Genomic DNA, 25,635 nt, shown 5'->3' with positions numbered 1-25,635 from the left:
ATGTCTTTTTTACTGCAGTGAGCCTCGATGTAGCCAAACTCTGTCAAGTATGTCATTGTTTTTATGTCGTATTAGCTTCGTTGTGTTGATGCATTTTGACTGCTTCAATTTTCCGCTGCAACACGCAAACCTCCCCATTCACTCGGTGCGTTATAGTTCCACATCGCTTAGGATTTGTTGCTGCGCGTTTGTGCAGTGTGAAGGAAAGAGGAGACCAGCTGCACAGGCAGAGCTGCACAGGCAGGCTGAGAAATGAGATGCAGGTGATCGGCATCAGCAACAAGAGCCAATGATCACCGATCACCGACTTTTTCACGAAAATCAGCCGATTATGATCTGTGACCGATCGATCGGCACACCTCTAGTTTCCAATCAATCAATCAACTTTATTTGCACACTGCATTTCAGCAATGAGGGAATTCAAAGTGCCCTACGTCATAAAAACACAAATTCTTAAAGGACAATTGAGAAACCAGAGGCAAGCGTTACATTTTGACAAATGAAATCATCAAAACTGTCGATACGCATCAGAAAAGTTGGTCAGGGTTTCATTTATGTGATTTGAAAGTAACTGAACAGGTGGACTTTTAGCTTTGATTTATTTTATTTTTACATATTGACTATTAGTACCTAAAAGGCTTAAGAAATTAAAAGCTTCTAAAATGATTAATTTATGCAAAAATATGCATTTCCTATCATATATAATTTTTTTCTGTCGTAGTTTTGTTTTGCATCAGATTTAGTAGCTATAAAAACTGGCAGTGCCTTTTTTATTATTATTATTATTATTATTATTATTATTATTATTATTATTATTATTATTATTATATTGTAATGCTCAGAAGATTGGTGTTGAAAATCCCCAGTGTTTTTATTCTTAATCATAATGAAAACACACCTCTTACCAATTGCAGACCAATTTCTTTTAGAGAAACATAAACCTTCAAAACTTCAAAAATGTGCTGTGATCGCCCACAGCGGCGTCTTCACTCCATCTGACTCCTTTCCATGCACCTCTGTGCAGGAATGAAACGTTCTGTGTCACTGGGAGCATCACGCTGCACGTGTATGAGTCCTATTCTGCAGACATAAAGGCTCTCTCCTATCCGTGGTCGGCCAAGGTTGGTGAGAACGTGGAGTTTCACTGTCCGGCTCTGGATCGCTTCAACAAGACAGGCAGACCAATAGAGTGGCACAAGGTGAGGGAATGAGCCCTTCAACTATTATGTGTCTTTTAGATTAAAGCCTGAACTAAAAGTAACAACATCTTGGTTTTTCTTTTCTGACAGGACTTTAACTCCGCTCCCCTTCAGCCGGGCAGAGCTACCCTGACGATCCCTGCTGTAAAACAATCCCACGCTGGAGTCTACACCTGCCGGCTGACGGTGCTCATCAACAACCTGCAGTACAAAGTCAGCAGAGCCTACCTGCTCCACGTGGAAGGTTGGTCCCGTCAGATTTTGTTTATGAATGATCTCAATGGATTCGTCCATGTTACAAATATACTTCACTTGCATAACAGTAAATATGAGGGTTTAAAAAAAAGGAATCTCACTCTCAACCATTCATATTCAGCTATTAAAGAACGCTACAATCAGAGGCGGAGCCAGTTGCCCCCCTTGATGATTGACATGTAACAGCACCAGGTCATTCCTATGCATTATTTTAAATCATTCTAAGCCAACCTACTATCTAAAGAAGAAAAACAATAATAAATATATAAAGAAAATGTATAAAACTTTATATAAGTCCATGTGATGACATATATAAATAGATTTATATCAGGTGTGATACCAGCCTCCATTATGGTAATACTCATAAAAACAAGCTGATACTGATCTGCTGGATGTTTCTCCTGCGCTGCGCTGCACTGCGGTGCAACTCAAAGGCTAAACCATTCCTCATACTAGATGATGATGGTAAAACAACAATAAGTTATTTACTGATCCTCCACAACAACAACAACAACTGAAGAAGGGGGAGGGGGCGACAATGTTCATAGTTTGGAGCAGAGGTTGCACTAGAGTTTTTTTGGGGTTTTTCATTAAAGAAAAAAAATATTTTATTTCCATTCTGTAGTCATCAAGCTGAACATTTAGCTTTTTCTGTGCAGTGAGAACGTTTTGTTAATTATAACCTGTCAAATGACGGATGGGGTGTTTAAAAAACAACTTTAAAACTCTCACTTCCGCCACTGGCTACAATCTCTTGGCGTTGATCTATAATTAAAGAATAAGTGTGCACTGCCCTCTGCTGACTAAACAGACGCATTACAATGACTCCAACGTTTCAGGAAAAAACTATTATCTATTTATTAATTACTTTGTTTCAGGGATAACCTCTTGATATGTATTATCTCATTTTCAAGGAAGCCCTTACAAAACATAAAAATTAGCAGTAATAATACAAATTGTAATAGGTAAATCCAAACTAAAATACATTTACTTTTTTTTTTTTTTTTTTTATGTAGTGCAACTAATTACCTTTGAAAACTCACTTATTTACTAAACAGAGTCCAACAGTATGTATTTAAACTCAGCATCAACATTTCAAATGTATTAATTTATTCAGCATGGACAATGCACATTCATTAATGTTTCTGTAAATGCGCCAGAATTACCGTAGCCAAAAGGCTATTTTTCATCCGTTGTCCCTGGACAATGAGTAACTTGTCTTGCTAAAAACTAAAAAGCTGTTATATAAAAGGGAACATTATCAGGGTAAAAAGGTTGCCAGGTAGGGGAATACCTGTCATTTGAGTTTCTCATTCTGGATGCAGGTTCAGACCCTGCAGTCACTATCTCCATGCCTGTTGTCACCAAGCCGTCAGGTCTGGGTCAGCCCAGCAGCAGCACCCTCAGTACCGTCAGCGGTGAGTTTTGTTTGGTTTCTGTGATCCTTGACTGATCCAGCGTCCTCTGGGAAAAGAATAAATTAGATTTAACTGATGATTCTTCTTATCCTGCAGTCATGAAACCGCCAGTGATCGTCTCGCCAATCGATGGAACCGTCTTTGAAAGCTCTCACGGTACGTAGTAATGTTACTTCATGTCTCTTGTTGGAAGTATGTTTAACCAAATACTTGACCAATGTTCTTGTATTTTTACCAACCAGGTTCAGGACTGGAGCTGTTCTGTCAGGTGGTCACTGAATGCCAACTGGCAGACTCCACTGCGGTCACATGGCTGGTAAACGGCCAATCAGTGGAGTCATCGTACCTCAACAGGCGGGCTCTGCAGGGAGGAAGAAGGTAACAGCTATGTGTAAACCAAAGTGTGAAAAAAACCCAGAAACAAGATCTGACTTAAAAATTACTGTCCATAGAAGAAACTATTTTTGTAGACTCCCAACAGGGGGGAAAACAAGAAGGAAAACTGGATTTTAATTTGAAAATATCAGAAATACCTAGTAGGTATTTTTTTATGAGTTGTTAAAAAAAGTCGTGGAAAAGATTAAAGTGCTGAAATGAACCTAATTACAAATTATTAAACCACAAACACAGTAGACAATCTGAAAATTTGAAGAACAAAAGAATTATTACTGCAAAAAGTGCCTTCTTGAAAATGAAACGCAAAAAAGTACATTTTAAAAAAATACATCAATTATGGTTCTTTTTCTGAACCGATCCTGAATCAGCTGTGGACCAATCCAACTCTGACTTGATTCAACACAACAGAATTTGTTTAGGCGAGGCGTGCAACCTAAATACTTGTTTAAAGTGAATAAAGAGAGGGTTGAAAAGGATTATTACCACCAAACAAATAATATTAATATGTAATAATAAAAAGAATCAAAATAAAAAATAAAACACACCTAAAAATACAAACTAATAATGTTTTGTAGAGATTGTGCTCACAAATAATTGCCCGTAAGACCTTATGACTTTATGACCAGTACTTTGGTGAAAGTGAACATACCTAGAGCTACCTTGCGCAAGCTAATCAGCAGATAAAACTCTACATTATCTTAAATGAAAAAAAAACTTGTTCTCTAGTGTGTAGTTAAGATCATTAAACATGTTTTTGACATTAACATTACGTGACAATGTAATTTACCATCTTGCTGTTTCTTATTTTGTCCTGTTGAAGAAGTATTGCGAACTCTGATCAAGCGGCAGTATGGCTCAAAATGGCCGCCTGTTAAGAATGTGAAGGCTCCTATTGGTTTTGTCTCGGACTGTGTCACACATTTGGTTCCAATGTTTAATTACAACTACTCAACAACCCAACAACCCAACCGTCTCTTTAGAAATACATCCTGTACTCTGTCTGCTTTTGGCCCACCCAACGTCACTTCCTTGTCTTCTTCTTTGTGTTGACCAGTCTCATAAGCAACAATCTAAAGCCGTCAAAAGACACTACACTGTGACACATAATAAAATCTAATATCCACTAAATCTGTGTTTGCCTTGCTGTTTTTAGCGTAACCCGGGTCTCTGGAAGGTGTCAGATTGAAGTGAGGTTCGTCATCTCGGCTATAACTGAAGAAGATAAGAAGATGGAGATGAAGTGTGTCACTCAGAACGCAGGCGGGAAACAGGAAGTTGTCACAATGCTTCGCCTAGAAGGTGAGTGGCCTCGTGAACTCCCCATATTACTAAAGTTATATTTCCCCTTTGTCAGAAAAATGTAAGCAGATAGCTAAAACCAACAGTGTCCCACAATCGTCAACAAAATGCAAAAACACACAACGCAACAACAAAATCCACAACAGAAGTTCTGCTAAAACGGAAGTTTTTCACAACTTCCGATTTTCATAGCGTTGTGGCTTTTTGTTGTTGCGTTGTGGCCTGTCTGGGGCACCGTACAAAACACACTGGAAACATCAGAATCAACGGTATTGTCACATCATAATAAAAATCTTAATGTCCTGTTTTTTGTTTTTGTTTTTTTCCAGACACTACGTTTACGTGGCTGGTTGTAGGCGTGGTGACAGCGTCCTGCTTCCTGATGGTGGTCTGCGTCTTCCTTTACGTCCTCTTCAAGCCAAAGAGTAAGAAGAAAATGGATTACATTCTCGCTCGCCAGAGCAGCACCTTTTCAGTTTAGCTTTTGTTTCACACGCTCCCTCCGGCGAATAAAAACGCTCCTTTTAACAATGTTTGTGTAAACTATGTAAAAATCTGACCTCCATCACGTTGTACTTGGAGTTTAAGTGGCACTCACACCAAGTCTTTTTCATGAATGTATCAACCACTGTAGAGGAAGAAGGAAGATGTTACGACGATAAACGTTTCATCAGCACCACTAATTGATTTAATGATGAAATTGTTTGCTGTGGTTTTGCACTTCTGTAGTTTAAACCGGTACTACTTCAATTTATATTAACCTCCTTCAGTTTAATTCTGTTTTTTTTTTCTTTTGCTAAATAAAATGAAGTGACTACCTCAGTTACCAGATGTTACACATAATGTATTTTTTTCTGCTCATTTGCTGTAGTATGCATTAAGTATAATGGATATATTGTTTTTTTTTTTTTTTTTTAATGCAGCAAATGTTCTCAGGGAGAAATTGAATATTAAAGAAAACGTATCTTTTGAATATTTTTTTAATGTCATAAACATTTAAAGGACAGAAATGACACAACTTTTAATATGTGTTTTCTTTTTATTGTTATTGAATGTAATACTCCTGCTGTTGTATCTTACGTCGAAAACAACCCAATAAATTAAATGACTCCTACGTGAATGGTCTGGTGTTATTTTTAGCGTCAGTGTGCATAAATATTTACAGTGGCGCTGTCCAGGTCATTACAGTCAGTAACAGAGACACGAACAGTTATCACGATAACACTTAAAAACTCTCTTGGTAGATAATGTGGCCTCATGCTAACAACTAGCAGCTCAATATCTTCCTCTTGCCCTCCTTGTTTTCCGCTAAGCTGTGGCTTCTTCTTCCTGATAACAGAGCCTGTTGTGAATGCTAAGGCTAGTTAGCATTAACACCAACGACGGCATGCCCATGCTAACTAGCCTCGGCCGTTAGCGGAGGCTAATGGCGCCATTAGCACATTTAGCAGCTTTGATTGACAACACTTAAGACCTTCCGCCTGGCTCTAATTGGTTTTTGGTCTCATGTCCTGCCACAGTGTGCCAATAGTTTTAACAAATATGTAAAAAAAAAACAAAAAAAAACATATTGCTTTTTTAATAAAAGGTACATACTGTAGCTTTAATGGGAAACTCCACATGATACAGTCCAGATATTTACAATTCTAAGCTATAAAATTAGATTGAAAGCAAGCAAGTACTTCCCGTGGTATCCTCCTAGCTGTGTCCTAAATATGCGTGAGGAACTGCACATTTAAGAAGAAGTCATCCAGGTGCAAAAGACGTCAAAGGAGAAGAAAGCAGTGACAAATCCATTTTGGAATGCATTCCCCCCCAAAGATTATTGATGTTTATGCCACATTTTGATCATATAGTTTATCCTTCTACTGCTGGAAGACAGGAACAAATAAGAACTCATCATAAAACCTATGATGAACTAAATAATATTACACTTGAAACATTTAGTACTATTCTAATGTGCACAGACATAGAAGGAAAAACTACATTAAAAAGCCTCCACTTAGAAGCAGAAACTACATAAATGTGTTTTCACGTACTTGACAGCATACAAAGCTCCACAATAAATTAATATTTAACCTCACTCAGGTTCATAGAAATATAGTTCTATCAAATATTAAATGTAATTGTTTACAATATTTACAAAAGAGTGCACTTTTTTTCTCCGTCTCTTCTCGGCAGTTCTTTAAATATTGTGTAATTTCTCACTTCAACCACAAGAGGTCTCTCCACGCTCTAACACAAACCAAACGCACGTGTGAAAGAAGACAGTCGCGAGGGAAACCCGGCTCAGAAACGCTGGGAAAAACAGTTTGTCTCATCCAGTAAGCTGGGAAACGACTCGCGTTGTTTATTGTAGCAGCAGTGGCATGAGTTAAACTTTGCTACTGGGAGCAAAAAAGAAAGAAACAAAAGTCTAATATCTGCTTGTGTAAGGGCTGAGCACGGTGCGTAAAACATGAAGAGCACGATCCCAGACTGCTCTCCTCCCAGCTGTTGCTCAACATGTTAGCACATCTGCTGGCTTTCAAACGATTACTAAAAAGGAAATTGCTTCAGTCTCCAGAAGAGGAAGTAAGAGCTGGGAAGAACGCGACGACTCAGCTTACTTTTTTCTCTTTTTTTCCCCTCCATAAAGATGTTTATAGTGGCTTTTTATGGAACCTGAGGAAAAGAGTGTCTTTACAGAGGGACTAACATAACACCAGGCTGGTGAGTTCTACGTTTTAAACGACATTGACTCGGGGGGGAAAAAGCATTAGCACCAGGAGATCCTTGACCTGTCATAACCTCTTACATCAGGAATTGCCGTGTGGGACGTCCTTTGGCTCCCTGCTGCTGGAGCTAATATAAAAATGTGGTTAGATTTCTCTTTGGTCACAAAGCACCGAACTTATTCCAACAATGTTTGCTTGTATTTTCTAAAACTCAAAATTCTTGTCGTTTAGCACGTCTGATATATTTTCCAGATACAAAATAAAAAAGAAAAACGTATTGGAGGAAAAGAAAATCACTGCTATGTTTCAAACTTAAGATGATGAAGAGATCTGAGGACAATCTGTAAAAGCTTTAACAATAGTTTCCGCATTTTGTCACGTTACAGAATCAGAGTCCGAAAAATCAGATTATACTTTAATTAACCAATCAGTCAATCAAGTTGATTTGTATCACACATTTTAGAAACAAGGCGGTTCAAAGTGCTTTACATCGTGAAATTATAAAAACATATTTACTGATCCTTGAGGGGAAATTGCTTTTTTTTTCTTTTTTTTTGACAAGCTGCTTTCCAGTGTTAAATATTAGCCAATATAGTAAACATAAATAAATGAAATAAATAAATTGAAATAAGAGCAAGTATGAAAATATGTGGATCTATAAATCAACAACTAAATTTTAAGTGACGGACTAACACAAACCAATAAAACAAATGGGGGAAAGTGGGAGAAAAACATTATGGAGTTTTAAAACATTTTTACAAAGAAACACCTGATGGATATGGAGTGAAATAAAATGAGTCACATTGTTATTAAAAAAAAATAAATAAACATAAATCTGTGTGTCAGTATAAATATAGATGTTCAGTGAAGGCCTCAGAGGTTAGTTAAAGAACATGAAAGTAAAAGACATCATCATGAAAAACACTGAAAAAAGTTAATTTGTTACAAATAATCAGTTTATCCAAGTAAATAAATTAAACTGTCATGTTAAGCAAATGTAAATAAAGCAAGCTTGACAAGCTTAATTTTATGACATGTAAGAAATTAAGTCCCGTGTTTGTTTTTTCAGTGCAGCAGAAAGTTCAGGGAGAAGGTTATGAAGTTTCCCGCAGGGTCAGGCTCTGAATCAACATCCCAGGCTCTGGTCGCCTCACAGAGCTCCGATCAATCCACTGTCTGACAAACCCTGTGGCACGACCGCTAACCTGCCAAGACATGACCATCCGCTGAAACATGCAGGCTGGCTAAGGAGCGCACAAAGCAGAAAAGCAACCTAGAGTCGACTCTAACTCTGGAGGAGCTGCAGAGATGTGCAAGTCAGGTAGGAGAATCTACAAGCAGAAAAACTAGTAGTTGTGCAAAACCCAACTTATTTATTTTCATTGGCTATTATTTTTTTAGGGGAGTTTGGTAAGCCGATGTTCACTTTATCTTTTAAACTGGGATTTTATTTTATCTGAAGTTGATCTTCAGATTATTTCCTATTCATATTTTCACCTGTTTAGCTTCTTATTCCGTTGCTTTAGTGCTACGTTTTTCTTGGTTTGTGCCGCTTTGCTGAACAACTGCGTTGCGTTGCGGTCCGGCTGGTGTGGTCTGTGAACTGAAACTGACTTTGACACAAATCTTGTGAAAGAGTGTCGGGAAGAAAGCTGTTGTTGAAAGGAAGTCAAGAGAAACTCCGTCCAGGCGGCACAGCAAATATGAGAAAGAACAAAGTGATGTTCATGCAAAACATATAATTCCAGAGCTAAATTCAATAAAAGTTAGATGCAAGATTCCAAAATCAGTGTTCGAAGGACTACCTGATGGTAGTCCTTTGAAATACCATCAGGTAGTTGACTAATTTTAGTCAACCAAAATTAGTTGGAGATAGTTTTAAAAAGAAGAATTAGCAAAATTGTGAGTTTCTGGATATGCAAAACAGATATCAGCTTACATCGAAGGATTTGCTGACGTACTTTGAGTGAAACATGATTCTCCAAAGTGTTGACTGAGGTGAGGTTATCATAATTTCTCACTACAATATTTGGGTTTTTACTTGTGAAACCTCTTGGAACCCGTCCATCATTTTCCTTCAGATTGGTAATTATGCATGATTTTGTTTTGAATTAATGAATAAACAGAATGTGGAAAAGTTGAAGGTCACTTTAAAGGCTCTGCTAAGGTGATGTGGAGTTCATCCCAGCTGTCATAGATGTTTTAGTGGAGTTTAAACAAGAGGCAAAACATTTTTGCCAAAACTTGTTTTCACTTTTTACTGATGAGGAAATAACTGGACACAGGGCTGCACAGTGGCGCAGTTGGTAGAGCTGCTGCCTTGCAGCAAGAAGGTTCTGGGTTTGATTCCCGGCCCCGGTCTTTCTGCATGGAGTTTGCATGTTCTCCCTGTGCATGCGTGGGTTTTCTCCGGGTACTCCGGTTTCTTCCCACAGTCCAAAAACATGACTGTCAGGTTAATTGGTGTTTTTTTTTTTAAGTCCAAACTTTAAATTTTAAAATGTGGCTTATCTGAATGCCTGCCTTACCTTTATTTATTTATTTATTTATTTATTTATTTATTTATTTATTTATTTATTTATTAAAAAAACAATCGGTTGAGTTAATTTATGGGCATATATAAAGTTGTTGAATGGAGATTTGGTTACTTAACAGCCACTGCTCATCGTACGTGGATCTTTCTGGAACAGCGTATGTTTGAATCACATGACTCATACATTTGCTCCCAAATAAATAATTTCGCTGATGAATTGTTTTCTTAATCCGTCACAGCTGCTTAGCCCGGGTCACACTGTTGTACTTTCACTGTTGAACATTGCGTAGCGTTCTCCAGATGATTTTCTTTTCTTTTTGGGGGTGGGGGGGTTTGCTCAAATGTTTGTAGTGATGTGTTGCAATCTTAAGTTGAACTGAAGAAGGTTTTTTTTCTTCAGAAAAAAATCTTGTGGATTTATCTTTATATGACACAGGAGGAAAAAAAAGAAGTCCAGGATTTTGCTTATTGTCACTTTGTGGGTTGTAGTTGGTTCACGCTTTGTTTCTTTGAACAATGTGACATTTTGCAGTGGGCTGTGAATGATTGAGACTGACTCATAACTAAATGCTAATGTATAATTACTGTGATGTTATCAAGTCATAATCCAGTGGGGAAACCCGTGACCCTGTACTTTTCTGGCAGACAGCAATATGCTTGTTTTATGGGAAACCGTACTCTTGTCCTGTCATCTTAAATGTACATTTTTGCAGCTTATGCACTTAAAGGCATGGATGATTGTTCTAAAATTAGCAATATGAAACAAGGTAAAACTAGAAGAAGCAGCTGGGAATATAGCTATTAAAGAAATTTGATGCATCTGATGGAAAATGTGACTACGAAAAAAACAATATTTTTGTTAACATTCACAAAGACAGACTTTTGGCTCCAGTTCTGACCAGCATTTTTTCTCTAAATTCAAGCGTCTGAGTCAGCATAATAAGATTCTTTATATTAGTGGAGCATTCAGTGGTTTCATAAATCTAGTGAACGGAAGCTGCAGAAAGTCTACTACAAATATAATGAGAATTTCATTTAATAATGTAACTAATAAAATGCATTTGTCATTTATCTGATGATAAATATAAAGGATAAACATTTGTTGATTTATTTTATAACCAAGATTGTGGATGTCAGCAAGCTTAGTTAATTGAAACAAGAAAAAGAAAACCAATTATTCTATGAAAAGCTATTCTTCTTTGAGAAAGTTTATGCTCACAAACAACACTCAAGAGTTATCTTGAGGGTTTGGTTGCTGAGTCTGTTAGAGCTTTTGTATCGTTGCCATGGCATCACGTCTGGTGTGTCCACATTACTCAACTTTGGGTTGTGTCATGTTATTAGAGGAAAACAATGTTTGCTTTCTAAAATATCAGCAGTAATTTATGTGTAGTAAATTACGCTGCATAACCTTCAAAATGGGTTATAAAAAGGCAACTTTCCAATTTTTGGAACTTAAAAGGATCATAATGAGGGGAGTTATTCTTTTTTGTGTGTGTGTGCCAAAGTAACTGCATAATTTTTTTTGTAACTATTGAATCCAGGAAATTATTTCCAGTTGCAGTCATGACGCAGTGGCTGCTATCATTTTCTCCAGTTAGGAGAAGCTATTTTTAGGTGAGCTTACGGTCAGTTATTCACCTGGGGATGGGCATCAGAACGACTTTATCAGTGTGTTGAAACGCAAGAGGAAGGTGAGCGGAGAGCGTCCAGCCACAATCCAAACACACTCTTCCTTCTCTCTGTGTGGTTTCGTCCCGTGGAGGTGGGACTAAGCTGCTGACTAACTGGCTGAGCTGCATGGTGGAGACTCCACTTTGCACGCACAGGTCAGAGGTGAGGCTTCCTCTCTTTGCTCTGGCGTCCCGTGTAAACTCTCTAATCCCTCCTTTGTGTCTCGCCGCCTCGCGCGTTGCTTGCTCTTAGGTGAGTCAATGCACTTTGCATGTTTGCTTTGAGCTTAGGGTACAGAGTTTTTATTTTATTTTAGATTTTTTTTTAATGTTCTTGTAGGAACTGAATCACCTAATATCGCCTGCGTAGTCTCATTTGTATAAGTAGGACGTCAATAAAACACAGTGTTCAGTGTTGACTCTCCGACTGAAGAGCTTTTTAACTCCAACCTCAAAAGAGGGCTCACTTCCTTTCTCTTCCTGTCGCAGATGGAGAAACTGTAGTAAAGGTAACTATTCTTAAGCAATGTATAGAAAATGTTCCATTACAAAGCATGTATAGAAAAGCATGATGCAACACCTTAAACTTGTGCTTACCTGAGATTGGTTTAGAATTACTAATTAGAAGTGTCTGGATTGTATTGTCCTCCCTGTTTGCTCTTCTGTCTACATTTATTTCTGCAGTTGTTTTTAACAACAATCACTGCTTCTGGTTAGGACATGGTTAGCCACTTCATGCATGGAACAAGTCAAGTTGTCGTTCAGTAAACCACCAGAGGGTTTCATATAAGACTAAACTCTGAGCTGAGGTCAAAAACAAGTCTATATTGGCACATTCCCCGTTTTATTTTCTAAGTCAGGGAGCTTCGTGTATCTTGATTTGAGCATTGTTTCTTCTTGAAGCTGTTTGCTTTGTTAACATCTAGCTTTGCCAGAGCACAATTTGTTCTGTTGCATCGCAGCTACTGTTGAAAGAGGTGCGATAAATCAGAAATCTCTCGAAGCATCTCACCACAAACCAAAGCGGATAAAGATCTTCACTACAAGAATACGAGACACGCTTTCACTTTGCAGAATGTTTCTCTCCGTCTTGCTCTATGTCAAGTTGATCCCCAGCTGTCGGGCCACGCTGCGCCAGAGGTAACTCCTGTTGTGTTGCTTCTTTAGTGCAAAATGAGTCATGGATTTTGACAGCCTCCCACGCCTTGTAACTTATCAATCTCAGTTACGGAGATTACAGTAATTACACTTGGAAAGGCCACTACAGTTTGTGTCATTCTTGTTTTTTCGCTGAAACGATGTATTTTGACACCCTTGAGATTAGCTGCTCCTTCCGTCTACCCCAACTCTCCATCTTTGGTTGAGAGATATTTTCTCAGGCTAGGTTAAAAATAGAACAGGGTTCAGACGTCCCTCTCTGACAAAGAGAAGCACGTCCAGTTCTGATCCTGAGCACGCAAGGCTTTCCAAAACAGAAAGCAAACCCAAATGTGAGAAACACCCGAAGATGCGAACAGAAGCGACAAACCCGACACCACCAAACCGCAACCGGCAGATGAGAGGGGGGGACGACATTTTTAACAATCAAGAACACTTTCATGGAGCATGTTTGATATCCGTCTGCTAGAAAGAGAGAAATTAAACATTTTTACAAGGAAGGAAAACTTCCTAAATATTGGTAATATTACCAAACATAATCGCTCATTCATTGACAGTGAAAGGGTGAGTGCACAAGTCTGTGATGCCTTGTAATGCCTTGGCAACCTGCCTCAGCTATTGACCACTATGGCCTCCCTAATGGATGATTGAAGAACTCATCACTTTTAGGAACTTCTAGACCAACTAAAAACCTGTCAAAAACTAGCAAATTGACCTTTTTTTGAAACAGTTTCATAACCTACAGGAAAGATGAATCCATCCATAAATTTTTTATACCTGCTTGTTTTTTCGAGGCAATGCCCATCTCTAGTGGTCATTGGGCAACACCCTGTATACCCTGTACAGTTCATCAGTCTTTCATAGGGCAACAAAGACAAATAGGACAACCATGTGCACACTCTCTCAATTTAGATATCGATGAGTCATATTTTAGAGCATGCACTAATGCACAAGCAAACTCCATCCAGAAAGACCCCAGACCGCAAGTCGCACTCTGGATCTTCTTGCTGCAAGGGACGAGTGATTGAGGAAAAACCTCACAAACTGATCAACACATTCAAACTGTTGTAAGAACAGTGGCATTTTTTTAAAAGGAAAAAATCTGCAGAAGTCTGCAGAAATACATCTATTGATGCTTGAAGGTGGTTGAAAGGTTGTTGAGGTTGATCAAACAGCCCATTCAAGTGTGTCTTTGTTTCTTTTTCAAGGCTTATGATTTTGAGGCACCACAGGCCGTTAAGGACACTAATTGTACAGGGAGTGGGCAAGGAAAAAGAAAAAGGGTGGGGATGGATATGCTGTTCCCAAAAGTTAGGAATGGCACCGTGGACGACTGCGTTGGGGACTAAAACATCTATACCACATGCAGCCCCGGCTATTTAAATGACACTGGCTGAAAAGTACCTCTAACTGGCATGAGTATGTTATACATGGTCATTCATTTTGTTTGACTTTTACTCCTTTGTCTTCATCAGCTGCTACAGGTGAACAAGAACTCCTTCTTTCTTTCAGGCGGTCTAGACAGCAGGTGGAGTAGTAGCAAATTAACCTGCTTGTATAGGCGTCTGCAGTTATTTCAGGTATTAGCAATTGTTGATCTCTCTGGTCAGGGATGAATGACAAAGCTTGATGAACAGACTTGCAGTGGGAACTCTACACCCATTCAGGGCGTGTGCCAGTCAGCGGAGCAAGTTGGGACTTGCCTCGCAGGCTCAGTGCATGAACCAAGGATCGAGGTTTCAATTCCCCTTTGTCATTGGAAATCAAATCTTTCTTCCTTTAAAAAAAAATAATAATTTTTGCTTAGCTTACCATTTCTTCCTAGTAATATAAGGAATGGGAACTAAATTAGCTGATGTGAACTTCACCCAAAAACAATTTCGGGGTCATTCATTGTCCTAAGCTAACCTTTTTAAATCAGCAAATAATTTTGACAACTTTCCTGTGTCGCCACACAGGTTCACGTGTGTACTTCTACACGTACGAGCTCGACATTTCACATGCACTGATTTTGTTGGGTGTTTGGCTAGAGGAGGGCAGGCGATTGTGCCTCATCGTTTAACTTCCATAGGAAATGAATGGAGATGGAGCGACGTCGCAAACCCCAAGAACTTTTAAACAATCATGTTGTGTATAATATGTACATACACCTTATATTCAGAGTTACATTCAGAGAAACAGATTTGCAGGTGAAACTGAGGTTGGAGGCAGTGCATCACCAACGTACCTGTGGGGAAACATGAAGACGTAAAGCATTTCCAGTGAGACAAACTGTGTAACAGAAAAGCAACGCAGCTTAAAACAGCTATATTTTTGGTTTGTAATTTATTGTCTGACAGTTTCTCTTAGTAGAAATGATTTGCATGTTTTGGCCTCAATGTGTGTTTCACACAGGAAGCTCAATGGTGGTGCACCACCTCCAACGTCACTTCTGTGTACCAATCAGCTTCTTTGTAAATAACCATCTTAATGCAAACATGATGATGGTTTAAAGGTTCATCCATTGGTGTTTCTGTTACCTGTGTTATGAAACTGCATTTGTTTTCAGACAGTCAGACTGACTGTAGCTTCAGCCTGCAGGGGCAACTAATCTGGGTTTATACTGAACAAAGACACGGGAAATTTAACTACTACATGCAAAATGTTACCTTCTTTTAAAAGTTAAACAAAAGCTCAGTTCAAAAATGTAGAGCCACCCTTTAGTTCACAGAAAACCTGAGGTTTGGAATGATGCAACCATGAGAAAACACAGACTAAAACCACTGGACTTTGTAACGTTTATATTTAATTAGCCAGTAAAAATCTAATCTGTGTCTTTGTCATCTTTTCTTGTTCTTGTTCCTGTCTGACTTGTCAGGAATCTTAAGTGCTTTGTTGCATCAAATCAACCACATCTCTGTTGCGTTATGAGTAACACTAAACTCATTCCTAATTTCAGATTTGGTAAATAAGCTTGTGAACATGACACAGTGTTGACTGCGAAGCCCTTGACGTCAGATGTTTACGAGCCCATCGGTTCCCTAGATGTCGTCTGAACCTTGGACCCGTGTTCGCTCCTCTGCCTGAGTGTTGAAATGGCCACTTCACAAACAGATGGACAAAGTTTGCGTAACTGAGCAGGACAGCTCCTCCCTGCTAGCACTTGACTGAAGGCAAACAGAAATAAACACCTTTCCGTCGGTTTGCCCCATCGTGAAATCAAACGTTACACAAATTTGTTCCGTTAGAGAGACCCGTTACCCAACAGCGTTGTGGTTTCTGCCTCGCAAGCATTTTCTGGACATGTTGTGCTTTGCTCTGGAGAATGAATGAGCTTGTTTTGTTGGGAGCAGAAAGGTCAGTCCGGGAAGCAATCAGAGATTTGTGCGTTATCACTTCAATAAAATAAAGATGAATTTTCCAGTTCCGGGCAGCCACCGCTCCTCCTCTTTGACAAGGACAAACAGAGTAATCACTTTATCGCTCTCTCAACCTCTCCACCGTCTCCATTAGCGGTAGTAACATGGAGCTTTGTTTGCTTGGAAGATTAAGTAGATCCTGATAAAAAAAATAAATAAGCTTGGCTCTCCTTTAATCTGAGGTCTGGAAAATCTAATTTTGAGTTTAAACATGATTTTCAATTAAGTTTCTTTTTGTTAGCACAACTAGTTACTGACACAATGGAAGAGGATTAGGGCCGATAAAAAAGAAACAAAAAAACAAAACAAATTATTCTGAGATTTTTCTCAGACTTTTGATCTCAGAAGATTAAAGTAAAAAATCTAATAAAGTCGTAATTCTGAGGGAAAAAAATCTGAAATTCTTAATTCTGACTTTTTTTCCCTCTGAATTATGTCTTTTTATCTCATAAGATTAAATAAGCCCCTCAAATAATAATAAAAAGTCAGAATGCTGAGAAAAAATCTAAACCTCTTCTGTACATCACAGCTAACTCGCACTTTTTAACTAAAGTATCAACAAAACAATTTTCCCTTTCATGAGAGTCATCCATCTCCATCCTCCCCCTCTCAGGACGACCTGCTGAACTCCTCCTGGGTTCCTCTCCCGTGCTGCTCTGTCTAAGCTTGCCCCAGATTTAAACTATGCTCGACATGCTCTGACTCTGCAACGACTCTGGATGGTTATGCAGGTTCTTAGTCACTCAAGTCAGAGTAATCCCAGGTGTTTGAGCCAGATTAGCTGGAATTCTTCTCTTCTGAAATCTGTGACTTATTTGACTTCCGATCAGAGCTGAAAATTAGCATCTGACTTTTTAAACCAAAACGGCTCCAGACGTATCGTGTCTGAAATTGGTTTTAAACCGTGAGGTTAATTTTATTGGTGCAGCTGGTAGAGCTGTTGCCTGGCAGCAGGTTTTAAATCCCGGCTTGGGGTCTTTCACCATGGAGTTTGCATGTTCTCCCCTTACAATCTGTCTTTTGGGGGAAAAAGCTTAGCACCTCAGGTACATTTCAACCTTATAAACTCTTGGGTTTCGTCACGGATTTTGCAAATTTACTTTTGCAATCAGGTTTCTTGCGATCTTGCTTTTATAGGATGCTTTTTATATGTTGATAACTGTTTATTTTTATCTATGTAGTTTTTTCTAAAAGTCTCTTCAGTGACAAAACCCCCAGTTTTTTAAATTGCCTTTGTGGTATTAAATAGAAGAGAAAGACCAGATTTTTAGATATTATTCAGTCATTTACTGGTGCAGCCGCTAGTGGTCCTGGTGATTAGTGAAATTTATAACTGCATTGTAAGTTGCAAATAAAAGAAAAAGAAGAGAGAAAACAATCAAACTTCTTACATGATTAGTTTGGACTTTCTGTGTCCAAAGAATAACAAATGCAGCCTGATCAGAAGTGAAGGTTAGAAAAAGAGACAAGAATAAATTTCTCCAAATCTGAACTGTTTTGTAAATTAGATATTTTCAATTCCAACTTGTTACAAACAGGTTGGTAACAAACCAACCTAACTTTCCTAGCGTTTTTTTGCTTTCCTAGCGTTTAATTCAACAGGAACATCAGGAGGACATGCATCACACACATCTTTTAGAAATATCATCTTATCCACGTAGATTAGATCTCTATAACATTTTTATGAAACTACAACTGGGAGTTTAAACAGTCCCAAAGGCTTAATACAGACACACAACTGTACCTGAAACCCCGTTTTGTCAAATGATTCAACACTGTTAGTCAAAACTGAATCCAGTCATTGCTTTGGAAATGAATAGCGAAGCTCCCCCCGTCTGCCGCTGTCAGTCAGTCAGTCACACGTTTGGTGAAAGATGTGGTTAGATAAAGATCACTCTCCGTGGGAAAATCTGTGGTGTTAGAAACAGATGCAACCGATGAAACTGTAAGACTACTAATGCTTCATTTTGATTCTTTTTCTTCTTCTTCTTTAAATCCAGAGAACGATGATGATGAAGCCACATCTATCTTCAGATGCAGATCAAGCTGCACCTGTCACAAATGTTGACATGCAAGCAGCAGGAAAGAAAAAAGTGTAATTTCTATATCCATGGTAACCAGCACATCAACTGCTTGCTGCATTGCCAGTTTGTTTGAGCCCTGAGGTACTCCAAACATTACAGTGTCCTTCCTCTAATGGACAAAGGACACTGGGGGGTGTCGCTATGGAGACAGTCAAAAACAAAAACACAACCATTTCCTATTTGAAGCTGTACACGCTCTGTGTGAACATATAGGTGTAAATAATCTATGGTAGAGGATGAATACTGTAAAGTAAAGCGCAGGTATTGCTGTTTAATTTAGGCAGGAACAGGAAGTCACACTTAGCTAACAGATCTGCTGTGCCGCCTCCGTGTTTCTGACACTTCTCTCAACTGGCTGCATTTTCCAAAACAACCTTTATGTTAAATTTAAAAAGTTATTCTAATCTCCATCAAACACTGTAAAAGAAATAAAATGTATTGTAGCGCGTTGAGGTAAACATAAATGTTCTTCTCTGAAGAAAGAAAGGAAGCAGGTCAGTATGGGTCGACATAATCCAGATTGTTATTCATGTTATTTTTTTAAAGAAGATTGCCAATAATAGATGTTGATGGGTTCTTTCCTGGCCACGTTAAAGGAAGGAAATCCTGGCAAAACAACTAATGTGACAACCAGAACATGGAGGAAATGTACTTAGCGTTCTTAACAGCTTTAAAACACACTTTAAATAGAAAAACATCAGAATTTCCTGTCATTTTACTCCTAAAATGCTTTCCTCTCTTGGCATGGTTATGGAAACTTCTAACATCAACTTGTGTATATTCGCAGTTTTATTTGACTGAGGAGATAAAATATGAAGGTGCAGAGGGGGAAAAAAGTCATTACAATCTTCATGATAAACCCAGCAGGAAGAACACAGTTCTTGGCATTAAACTTAGCCTTGTTTTTAGTTTTGACAGTCTGACCTCAGCATTAGCTCTTTAGTTTTTAAATAAATACAAGCTTAAGCACAGAACAGAATACCTTCAACAGTGAGGGAGGCTGGGTTTTTTTTCTTCTTTTTTAATCATTTGGGTTAATTTAGTCATCAGATACGGAGAATGGCGTCTCCATGGACACCAGACATGCGCCTGGTTTGAAAGCATTACTCAGCGTTTTTCAGCAGTTTCTGCTGTGACTCCTCCGGTGCCGGTATCTGGTTGAGGAGCAGAGGGTGGGAGAATGGGGAAGGAAGGAGCAGAGAGAGGAAGAGAAACACATGTGTTATGAAAATCTTAACACTGGAGGTTTGTGTCAGAGACCCACTGGCTGGCACAACATGCTCAGATTGCTGCTGTAATCCATAAGACACGGTCATTTATGTGTTTCCAYWTMTTTCCAGCAATGGGCCYGAGTTCATCGCTGGAAAGCTTTCTGTTGTTCCTCTGGATTTCAGGGATCTGTGGTGGACCGGCCCAGGCTCAGCTCATGAAGAAAGGTTGGTTTTGTTTTCTGTCTTGACATAAATGTACCAAAATATCATATGTCTTGAGAAAAAAAAAGACAAGCTGTTGCTTTGTAATGTTGCTTATTAAATCACAAGTATGATATTTCCCATGGTTTTGCTTAGTCAACAGCCTCCACTCATCATGTGCAAGCGTTTTAATGCCCTCTCGTGGACAAAAATGGAACATGATCCACCCATCTCACAAAAGAAAATTAAATGATGGACCAGTTATACATTTTTATTGAAGCATGTGAAAAATTAGTTATATCCTTTTCAATAATATAGGAAAAATCTTTATTGCCATTACAGCAGTCAAACCTTATAGTCTTATAGTTTGATCTTTTTACAGGTTTCCATTGGTATTTTGATGATTCATCTTTTGTGATTTATATTCGAGGCTGGAAGATCTCCTTACCATCACCCTAATCTTTTACTTTCTCCAGATATTCTCTGTCAGATTAAAGTTGGGACTCTGACTGGAACACAGTTTTAAAATATTCACCTAATCAAGGCAACTGCAGCTTTGCTTTCAAATAAAGTTGACAGAAAGGACGTATGTGCTCTGTTGCTCACTAACAATGGCGAGTTTGTTTAAAACAAGTTTGCTTAAAGTCATAGTTGATGAAGTTTGAATCATACCTGATGGCTAAATATGAGCTTTAACAGGGACATCCACAGTCATTCGTTTGGATTGAAAGTGACATCACACATTTAAGTTGACAGCTTGAGTTTTCTGATAAAGGGACACGATGTGAAGCTAATTTTAGTAACCAGAATTTGACAGAAAGTTGAGACCTGAACAGCTGGATATAAACGATGTGACCTGCGTTGCAGATAACTGCACCAACTACGAGCTCGTGTTTGAACGGGTGTTCTCTGTGCCCGGGGATGCGGCCATGCTCTACAGCACCCTGCTGCGCCTGGACGTCTTTAACTTCACCGCCGTCCCGTTCAACATCACCTGGTTCAGCACAAAGACGGGACAGGAGATGAGAAACGAGACCGGTCGGATTCTGGTGCTCCAGGAGACACTTTGGTTCCTCAACACCACTCTGGACGACGATGGGGAATACCTCGCCATAGTGCGGTAAGAGCCTGTCTGAAGGCAAAGTCATTGCAACCAAGCAAAGGCTTTTGTAAAAGCTTCTATTTAGGCTACTACTTGTTGGAAAACTCATACCCATTGTAGGGTCTTTCTACATTAACTACACCAAATAAAGACATTTGCATCTTTTTTTCCACACTGTTTGACATGAAATAAGACCAAACCTCTCTTGTTTTAGGTTAATTACTATTAGCAAAATTATTTCTACTTGCTAAATGCCACACAGTCAGAAGTTTACACACATTTCCTCAGTATTTGGTGGCATTGCCTTTAAATGGTATGACTTGGATCAAACCTTTTGGGTTTCCTTCCACAAGCTTCTAACAATAGTTTGCYGGAGTTCTGGCCCATTCCTCCTGACAGGAACTGAGTCAGGCCTGTTCAGATCGCTCACAACTTCTCCAACGGGCTGAGATCAAGGCTATGTGGCGGCCACACAAAAACATTGACTTGGTTGTCCTTAAGCCACCTTGGTCCTATGCTTAGGGTCATTGTCCATTTGGAAGACCAATCTGTGGCCAGACTTCAACTTCCTGGCTCATGTCTTTAGATGTTGCTTCAGGATTTCCGCATAATGTTCTTTCCTCTATTTTATGAAGCGCACCAGTCCCTCCTGCAGCAAAAACAGCACCACACTGTGATTCTGCCACCCTTCAATTAACTCAAACATGTTAACCTATCAGAAGTTTCCAAAGCCACGACATCATCATCATCATCTGGGCTTTCCTCTATTGCATAAAGAGACAATAATCATTCTGAATGAAAACCTCATTGCATTGTCTTTCCATGCAGAACTCCTTCTCAGTGCTACATGCAGTCCATTAGGCTGGTGATAAATCTGCCAGAGGCTGGAGAGTGTGGAAGGCCACAGAAAGCGTATACATCTCTCACAAAAGATGTGGCTGACGGAGTGAACTGCCTTCTGGGGGATTATGTTGAGAAACTGGACAGCTATGGCATCAGCTCCTCTGTCACATGGTACAAAGTGAGTAACATCCAATTCTTCACAGCCCAGATCTACATGAACACAGCAAAATCAGCGGATCACAAATTATTTTCTAGCTTTCCCCCATTATTGTTGTGAAACAAATTTCTATAGACTCAAGAGAATGTCTACAACACTTGGTGGAATAAAAAGCGTCCCCTCTTTTCCTTATGACGATGAGATGAATGCCTTCCTCAGTATGTTCAAGTTCAACTTTCTGCATGTGAAGGTTTTTTTTATATGCATCTGATTTTGTGCTGATGAGTTATCTGCAAGTTTCCTCTCAACAGAACCACAATTCAGGAAAATCGCACCTGTCCCTTTAGAAACAAAGTATAAAACAGGATACAAACTTATCCTCCTCCCTTAAAAAAAGGACAATCATAGCCTTTTTATTATTATTATTGTTAAGTTATTAAATCATGTTGGGTCCTTGTGTGTCTTCTTTAAAGTTAAACATCATTTTTTGTTCATCCGACTCAGGGCTGTGATCCCATACTGGACTCAGGCAGCCAAACCTTCCAGGACAGGAACAAGCTGGTCTTCCACAAGGTGAAAACTGAAGACGACGGCATTTACACCTGCACTCTGACCTTTACCCTCGATGGCGTGACAGTAACCGTGTCGGAGACCACCGAAGCAACGGTAGACGGTCAGTTCAGATCGTACTACATTTATACATAACAGCAAAAATGACTCATACGACCTACTTTTCAAGTATCTGGTTAAATATTTCAAAAGTAGGTTTTGGACTCATTTGCTTTTGTACGACCTTGTTCTAGTTCAATCCTTCTGTTGGTTTAGATTCTTTTTTTAGGTGTTGGATTTTGTTAGAGTTTCTGATCAGGTTTTCCTCCAGTGTCAGTCTGTCATTCGCTCTTCTTTTCTATTATGGCGGCTCGTAAGCACAGTAGGTGCACACCGCCACCTACTGTGCATGAGTGTAGCAACACTACCATTAAATTCTATTTTTTAATTATGCCATTATGCCAACAATGGCAGAATTCAATTGCCTTGACCAAGCAAACAAAAGAGATGATCAAATAGCAAAAAACAAAATGATACATTTTTACATTTTTTCTCTTTTCAGATAAATACTCCCTCGTTCCACAAGTTCATAAGCCGGAAAATGAAATTATCAAGGAGGCAAAAGGTGAGGTCTGCCTTTTGACATGTTTTGCTTTTATAAATGTGCCTGCCCTGTTTGAAACCTTAAGTTTTTAATCAATACAGTCTTAAGTGTTTTAAATGTCCATGCAATGTTCTTATCAGACGTACAAAGTTTGCTTGAACATGTCTAGTGTATTTTACAAAAGCATAACTACATCCAGATTTGTTTAGTACAGTTAATTTAACTGGTTTGTTCTTCAACATACTGAACAAGACATGCCAAATAATATCAAATAAAAAAGACAAAATTCAAATAAATGAGTGGTTTAGTTTAGCAAATCACAGTCAGGCTGACACATTTCTTCTGTCTTGCTTTAAGGGTCAAATTTCACAAAGAGTTGTCTGGTGTTTGTTCCCGGTGCTGGGATACCGTTCGTTGACGTCATTTGGTTGGTCGAAAATGAGGTCATGTTTGATTCTGAGCCGTCTGACCGCATCTACACATCAGACCWGCGGTTGGTACATTTAAATTAACTTCTGCTAGTGTAAAAATGATGCCACCTGTTAAGGCCGACGCTTTCAATGATTCGACTTTCTAACAGTTTGTGGACCCAAGATGAACCAAAGGGTGTGTGGTTGGAGCGGCTGCTTCTCTTCTCCGAACTGAAGGAGGAGGATTTCTACCTCAACTACACCTGCAGGGTCTTCAGTTCCCGGGGTTATCCGGACGGATACTTTACTTTGATACCAGCAGGTAAAGCTTGTGGGCATCAGATTTTCTTACTGTGCTCCACTGTGCATTACATAGCATGAGCTGTGCACAAATTGGAATTACAAAAATAAATTAGTTTATTGAAAACACACGTTAAAAAAAAAACAAAAACAATCATACTTTTTGATAAAAAGTCTGCGCTAGGATGAGGTGGGTTTTTTTCGGAAGTATCAAAATTCGTGTATTTTGTAAACTGGCAATRGAAATAGAAATGTGATCAACAACCTATAGATCGTGGGCGAAAATGACAGTTTTTAATGATGACTTAGCATAGAATAACATTAATTGTCCCTCACTGGTGACTCAGCAGTGACGTTTGAATCAAAGCATGCAAATTCCCATAAAAGTGAAAATAAAGAAAATAAGAGTAAGTGACAGATTGACTTTCATTCAACTCAACTCAACAGTTTAGCTCAGTGCTCTTTGTAATGAAAATCAAACTTTGGTTTTTCTGTATCAAATCAAATTTCAGCAACAAGGCAATTCAAAGTGCTTCATATCATAAAAACACAAAATGCAACAACTGAAACATTGCATTTTTCCATTACACATCAAAATGCTTGTCAGCGGTTCATTAATTGTGGTACAAAAGCAGCTACGAACAGGTGGGTTTTTACCCGACGAGGGTCCCCGTTGTCAATCAGTGTTGCTTCCTAAGTGGACAGTTTGATTTCATGGAAGTTTGATTTACTTGGAGTTATATTGTGTTGTTTAAGTGTCCCCTTTATTTTTTTGAGCAGTGTATATTGTGGTGCCAAACCGTTCAGTGATTTATAAACTTTATGTGTATCTGTCTTCCTGGTTCTAGTCAGAGCGTGAGCAGCAGCATTGATATTGAGATTTTGCAGCAGATTTGATCATTTTTCAGGGGAAAAAAACCCTTTTTTTCCCATGCAATAATTGGGATACTTTTACATAACAAATTTATAAGCAAAGTCTGTTTAACTACGTAGCTAAAAACAAAGTATTCTCAGTGTAAATTGATTTTACTCTGATATGTGATTTCTTGTTTCCACAGATCCGAACATCATCCTTCCCATCGGTTTAGTGTTTGGTGGAGTGACTGTTCTCTTCGTCATCAGCATCACCGTCTACTACATCTTCAGGACAGACATTGTGCTGTGCTTCAGGAGAGCGTTTCCAGTCCTTTATACAAATAAAGGTAACACTTCAAATCAGAGGTGAAGATAAAAATGTGCTGTGGACATTACAACACCATCAATGGAAATAAAGTGGAAACATCCAGTTAGCAGCCTCTCCTTGAAAACAAACCCCCCAAAAAAAACACGATACAGCAGCTATGGGATACAGTAGCACACAAAAATCCAAAGCCACAGAATCTCAAATTTTTTTATCTCACATTTCAGCACATCTTTACAGAGATAGCACAAAAACCACAGCACTGTGCTCTTTCAGATAAAATCTCACCCACCTATGATTTTGACTAAATTGAACTCAAAACTGAGTTCCTGGTAAAATAACTTTTTCTCACTTTGTCCAGTTTATAATAAGAAAAAAAACTTAAAAACTTAGTGGTAATTATAATTATCACTACATAAAATAAATAAATGGATTGTGTTTTTGTTGTGGGTTGCACAGTGGAACAGCAGGTGGCACTGTTGCCCTGTAACAAGCAGGTGCACGGTTTAATTCCCACCATGGGTTTTTTCTGAATGGAGTGTGCTTGTTCTTCTTAATCATGTCTCTGTGCTTCCTTCCTCAATTCAAAGTATTCATTTTAGGTTAATTGGTCCTTGTAAGTTTCATTTGTGCGCTCATGTTTTTGTTTATTATTATTTTCTGAAGCCATTGTTATTTAACTTGGTACAATTTTGTTGTCTGTTTTGAGAAAGCAAGCTTTTTATGCAACTAATTCAAATTTACTTTTAGATCTTGATGGCAAGCTGTATGATGCTTATGTGGCATACCCCAATCCTGGTGCCTTTGGGTTCAGTGAGGAAGTGGAGAAGTTCGCCCTGCAGACGTTGCCTGAAGTGTTGGAACAGGCCTGTGGCTACAAACTGTTCATAGCGGGCCGTGACTGCCTGCCGGGGCAGGGTAAGTCTCCCACATGGGAAAGTTAGCCTC

At 38.9% G+C, this 25,635-nt stretch overlaps 2 protein-coding genes across 7 annotated transcripts in view; both read left to right on the top strand.

Annotated features, from left to right (window-relative positions):
* LOC103478386 (interleukin-1 receptor type 2) overlaps window positions 1-5,681 on the top strand; it is a 15,182-nt gene extending 9,501 nt beyond the window's left edge. For all 3 annotated transcript variants that reach the window (XM_008432208.2, XM_008432216.2, XM_008432197.2), the window contains 7 exons: window positions 1,025-1,199; window positions 1,290-1,443; window positions 2,780-2,872; window positions 2,969-3,028; window positions 3,115-3,250; window positions 4,422-4,567; window positions 4,897-5,681. In XM_008432208.2, the coding sequence (XP_008430430.1) occupies window positions 1,025-1,199; window positions 1,290-1,443; window positions 2,780-2,872; window positions 2,969-3,028; window positions 3,115-3,250; window positions 4,422-4,567; window positions 4,897-5,048 (916 nt within the window). In that variant the 3' untranslated portion in view covers window positions 5,049-5,681. The remainder of the gene's footprint in view (window positions 1-1,024; window positions 1,200-1,289; window positions 1,444-2,779; window positions 2,873-2,968; window positions 3,029-3,114; window positions 3,251-4,421; window positions 4,568-4,896) is intronic.
* A 1,146-nt stretch (window positions 5,682-6,827) lies between these two features.
* The window catches only part of LOC103478314 (interleukin-1 receptor type 1-like), a 21,381-nt gene continuing 2,573 nt past the window's right edge, over window positions 6,828-25,635 (top strand). The window contains exons 1-11 of one of the 4 annotated variants that reach the window (XM_008432073.2): window positions 6,828-7,279; window positions 8,354-8,605; window positions 19,471-19,566; window positions 20,410-20,662; window positions 21,473-21,665; window positions 22,149-22,317; window positions 22,756-22,818; window positions 23,155-23,290; window positions 23,378-23,529; window positions 24,566-24,709; window positions 25,438-25,605. In XM_008432073.2, coding sequence (XP_008430295.1) covers window positions 8,593-8,605; window positions 19,471-19,566; window positions 20,410-20,662; window positions 21,473-21,665; window positions 22,149-22,317; window positions 22,756-22,818; window positions 23,155-23,290; window positions 23,378-23,529; window positions 24,566-24,709; window positions 25,438-25,605 — 1,387 coding nt within the window. In that variant the 5' untranslated portion in view covers window positions 6,828-7,279; window positions 8,354-8,592. Of the gene's footprint in view, window positions 7,280-8,353; window positions 8,606-11,659; window positions 11,744-11,787; window positions 12,000-16,427; window positions 19,376-19,470; window positions 19,567-20,409; window positions 20,663-21,472; window positions 21,666-22,148; window positions 22,318-22,755; window positions 22,819-23,154; window positions 23,291-23,377; window positions 23,530-24,565; window positions 24,710-25,437; window positions 25,606-25,635 lie in introns of those variants that run through there. The other 3 variants (XM_008432085.2, XM_008432079.2, XM_008432065.2) reach the window with 3 other exon arrangements.

Source organism: Poecilia reticulata, linkage group LG2 (genome assembly GCF_000633615.1).
Source record: "Poecilia reticulata strain Guanapo linkage group LG2, Guppy_female_1.0+MT, whole genome shotgun sequence".
NCBI classification, from domain to species: Eukaryota; Metazoa; Chordata; class Actinopteri; order Cyprinodontiformes; family Poeciliidae; genus Poecilia; species Poecilia reticulata.
The sequence above is the reverse complement of the archived record's forward strand: the minus strand, read 5'-3'. Positions and strand labels throughout refer to the sequence as shown.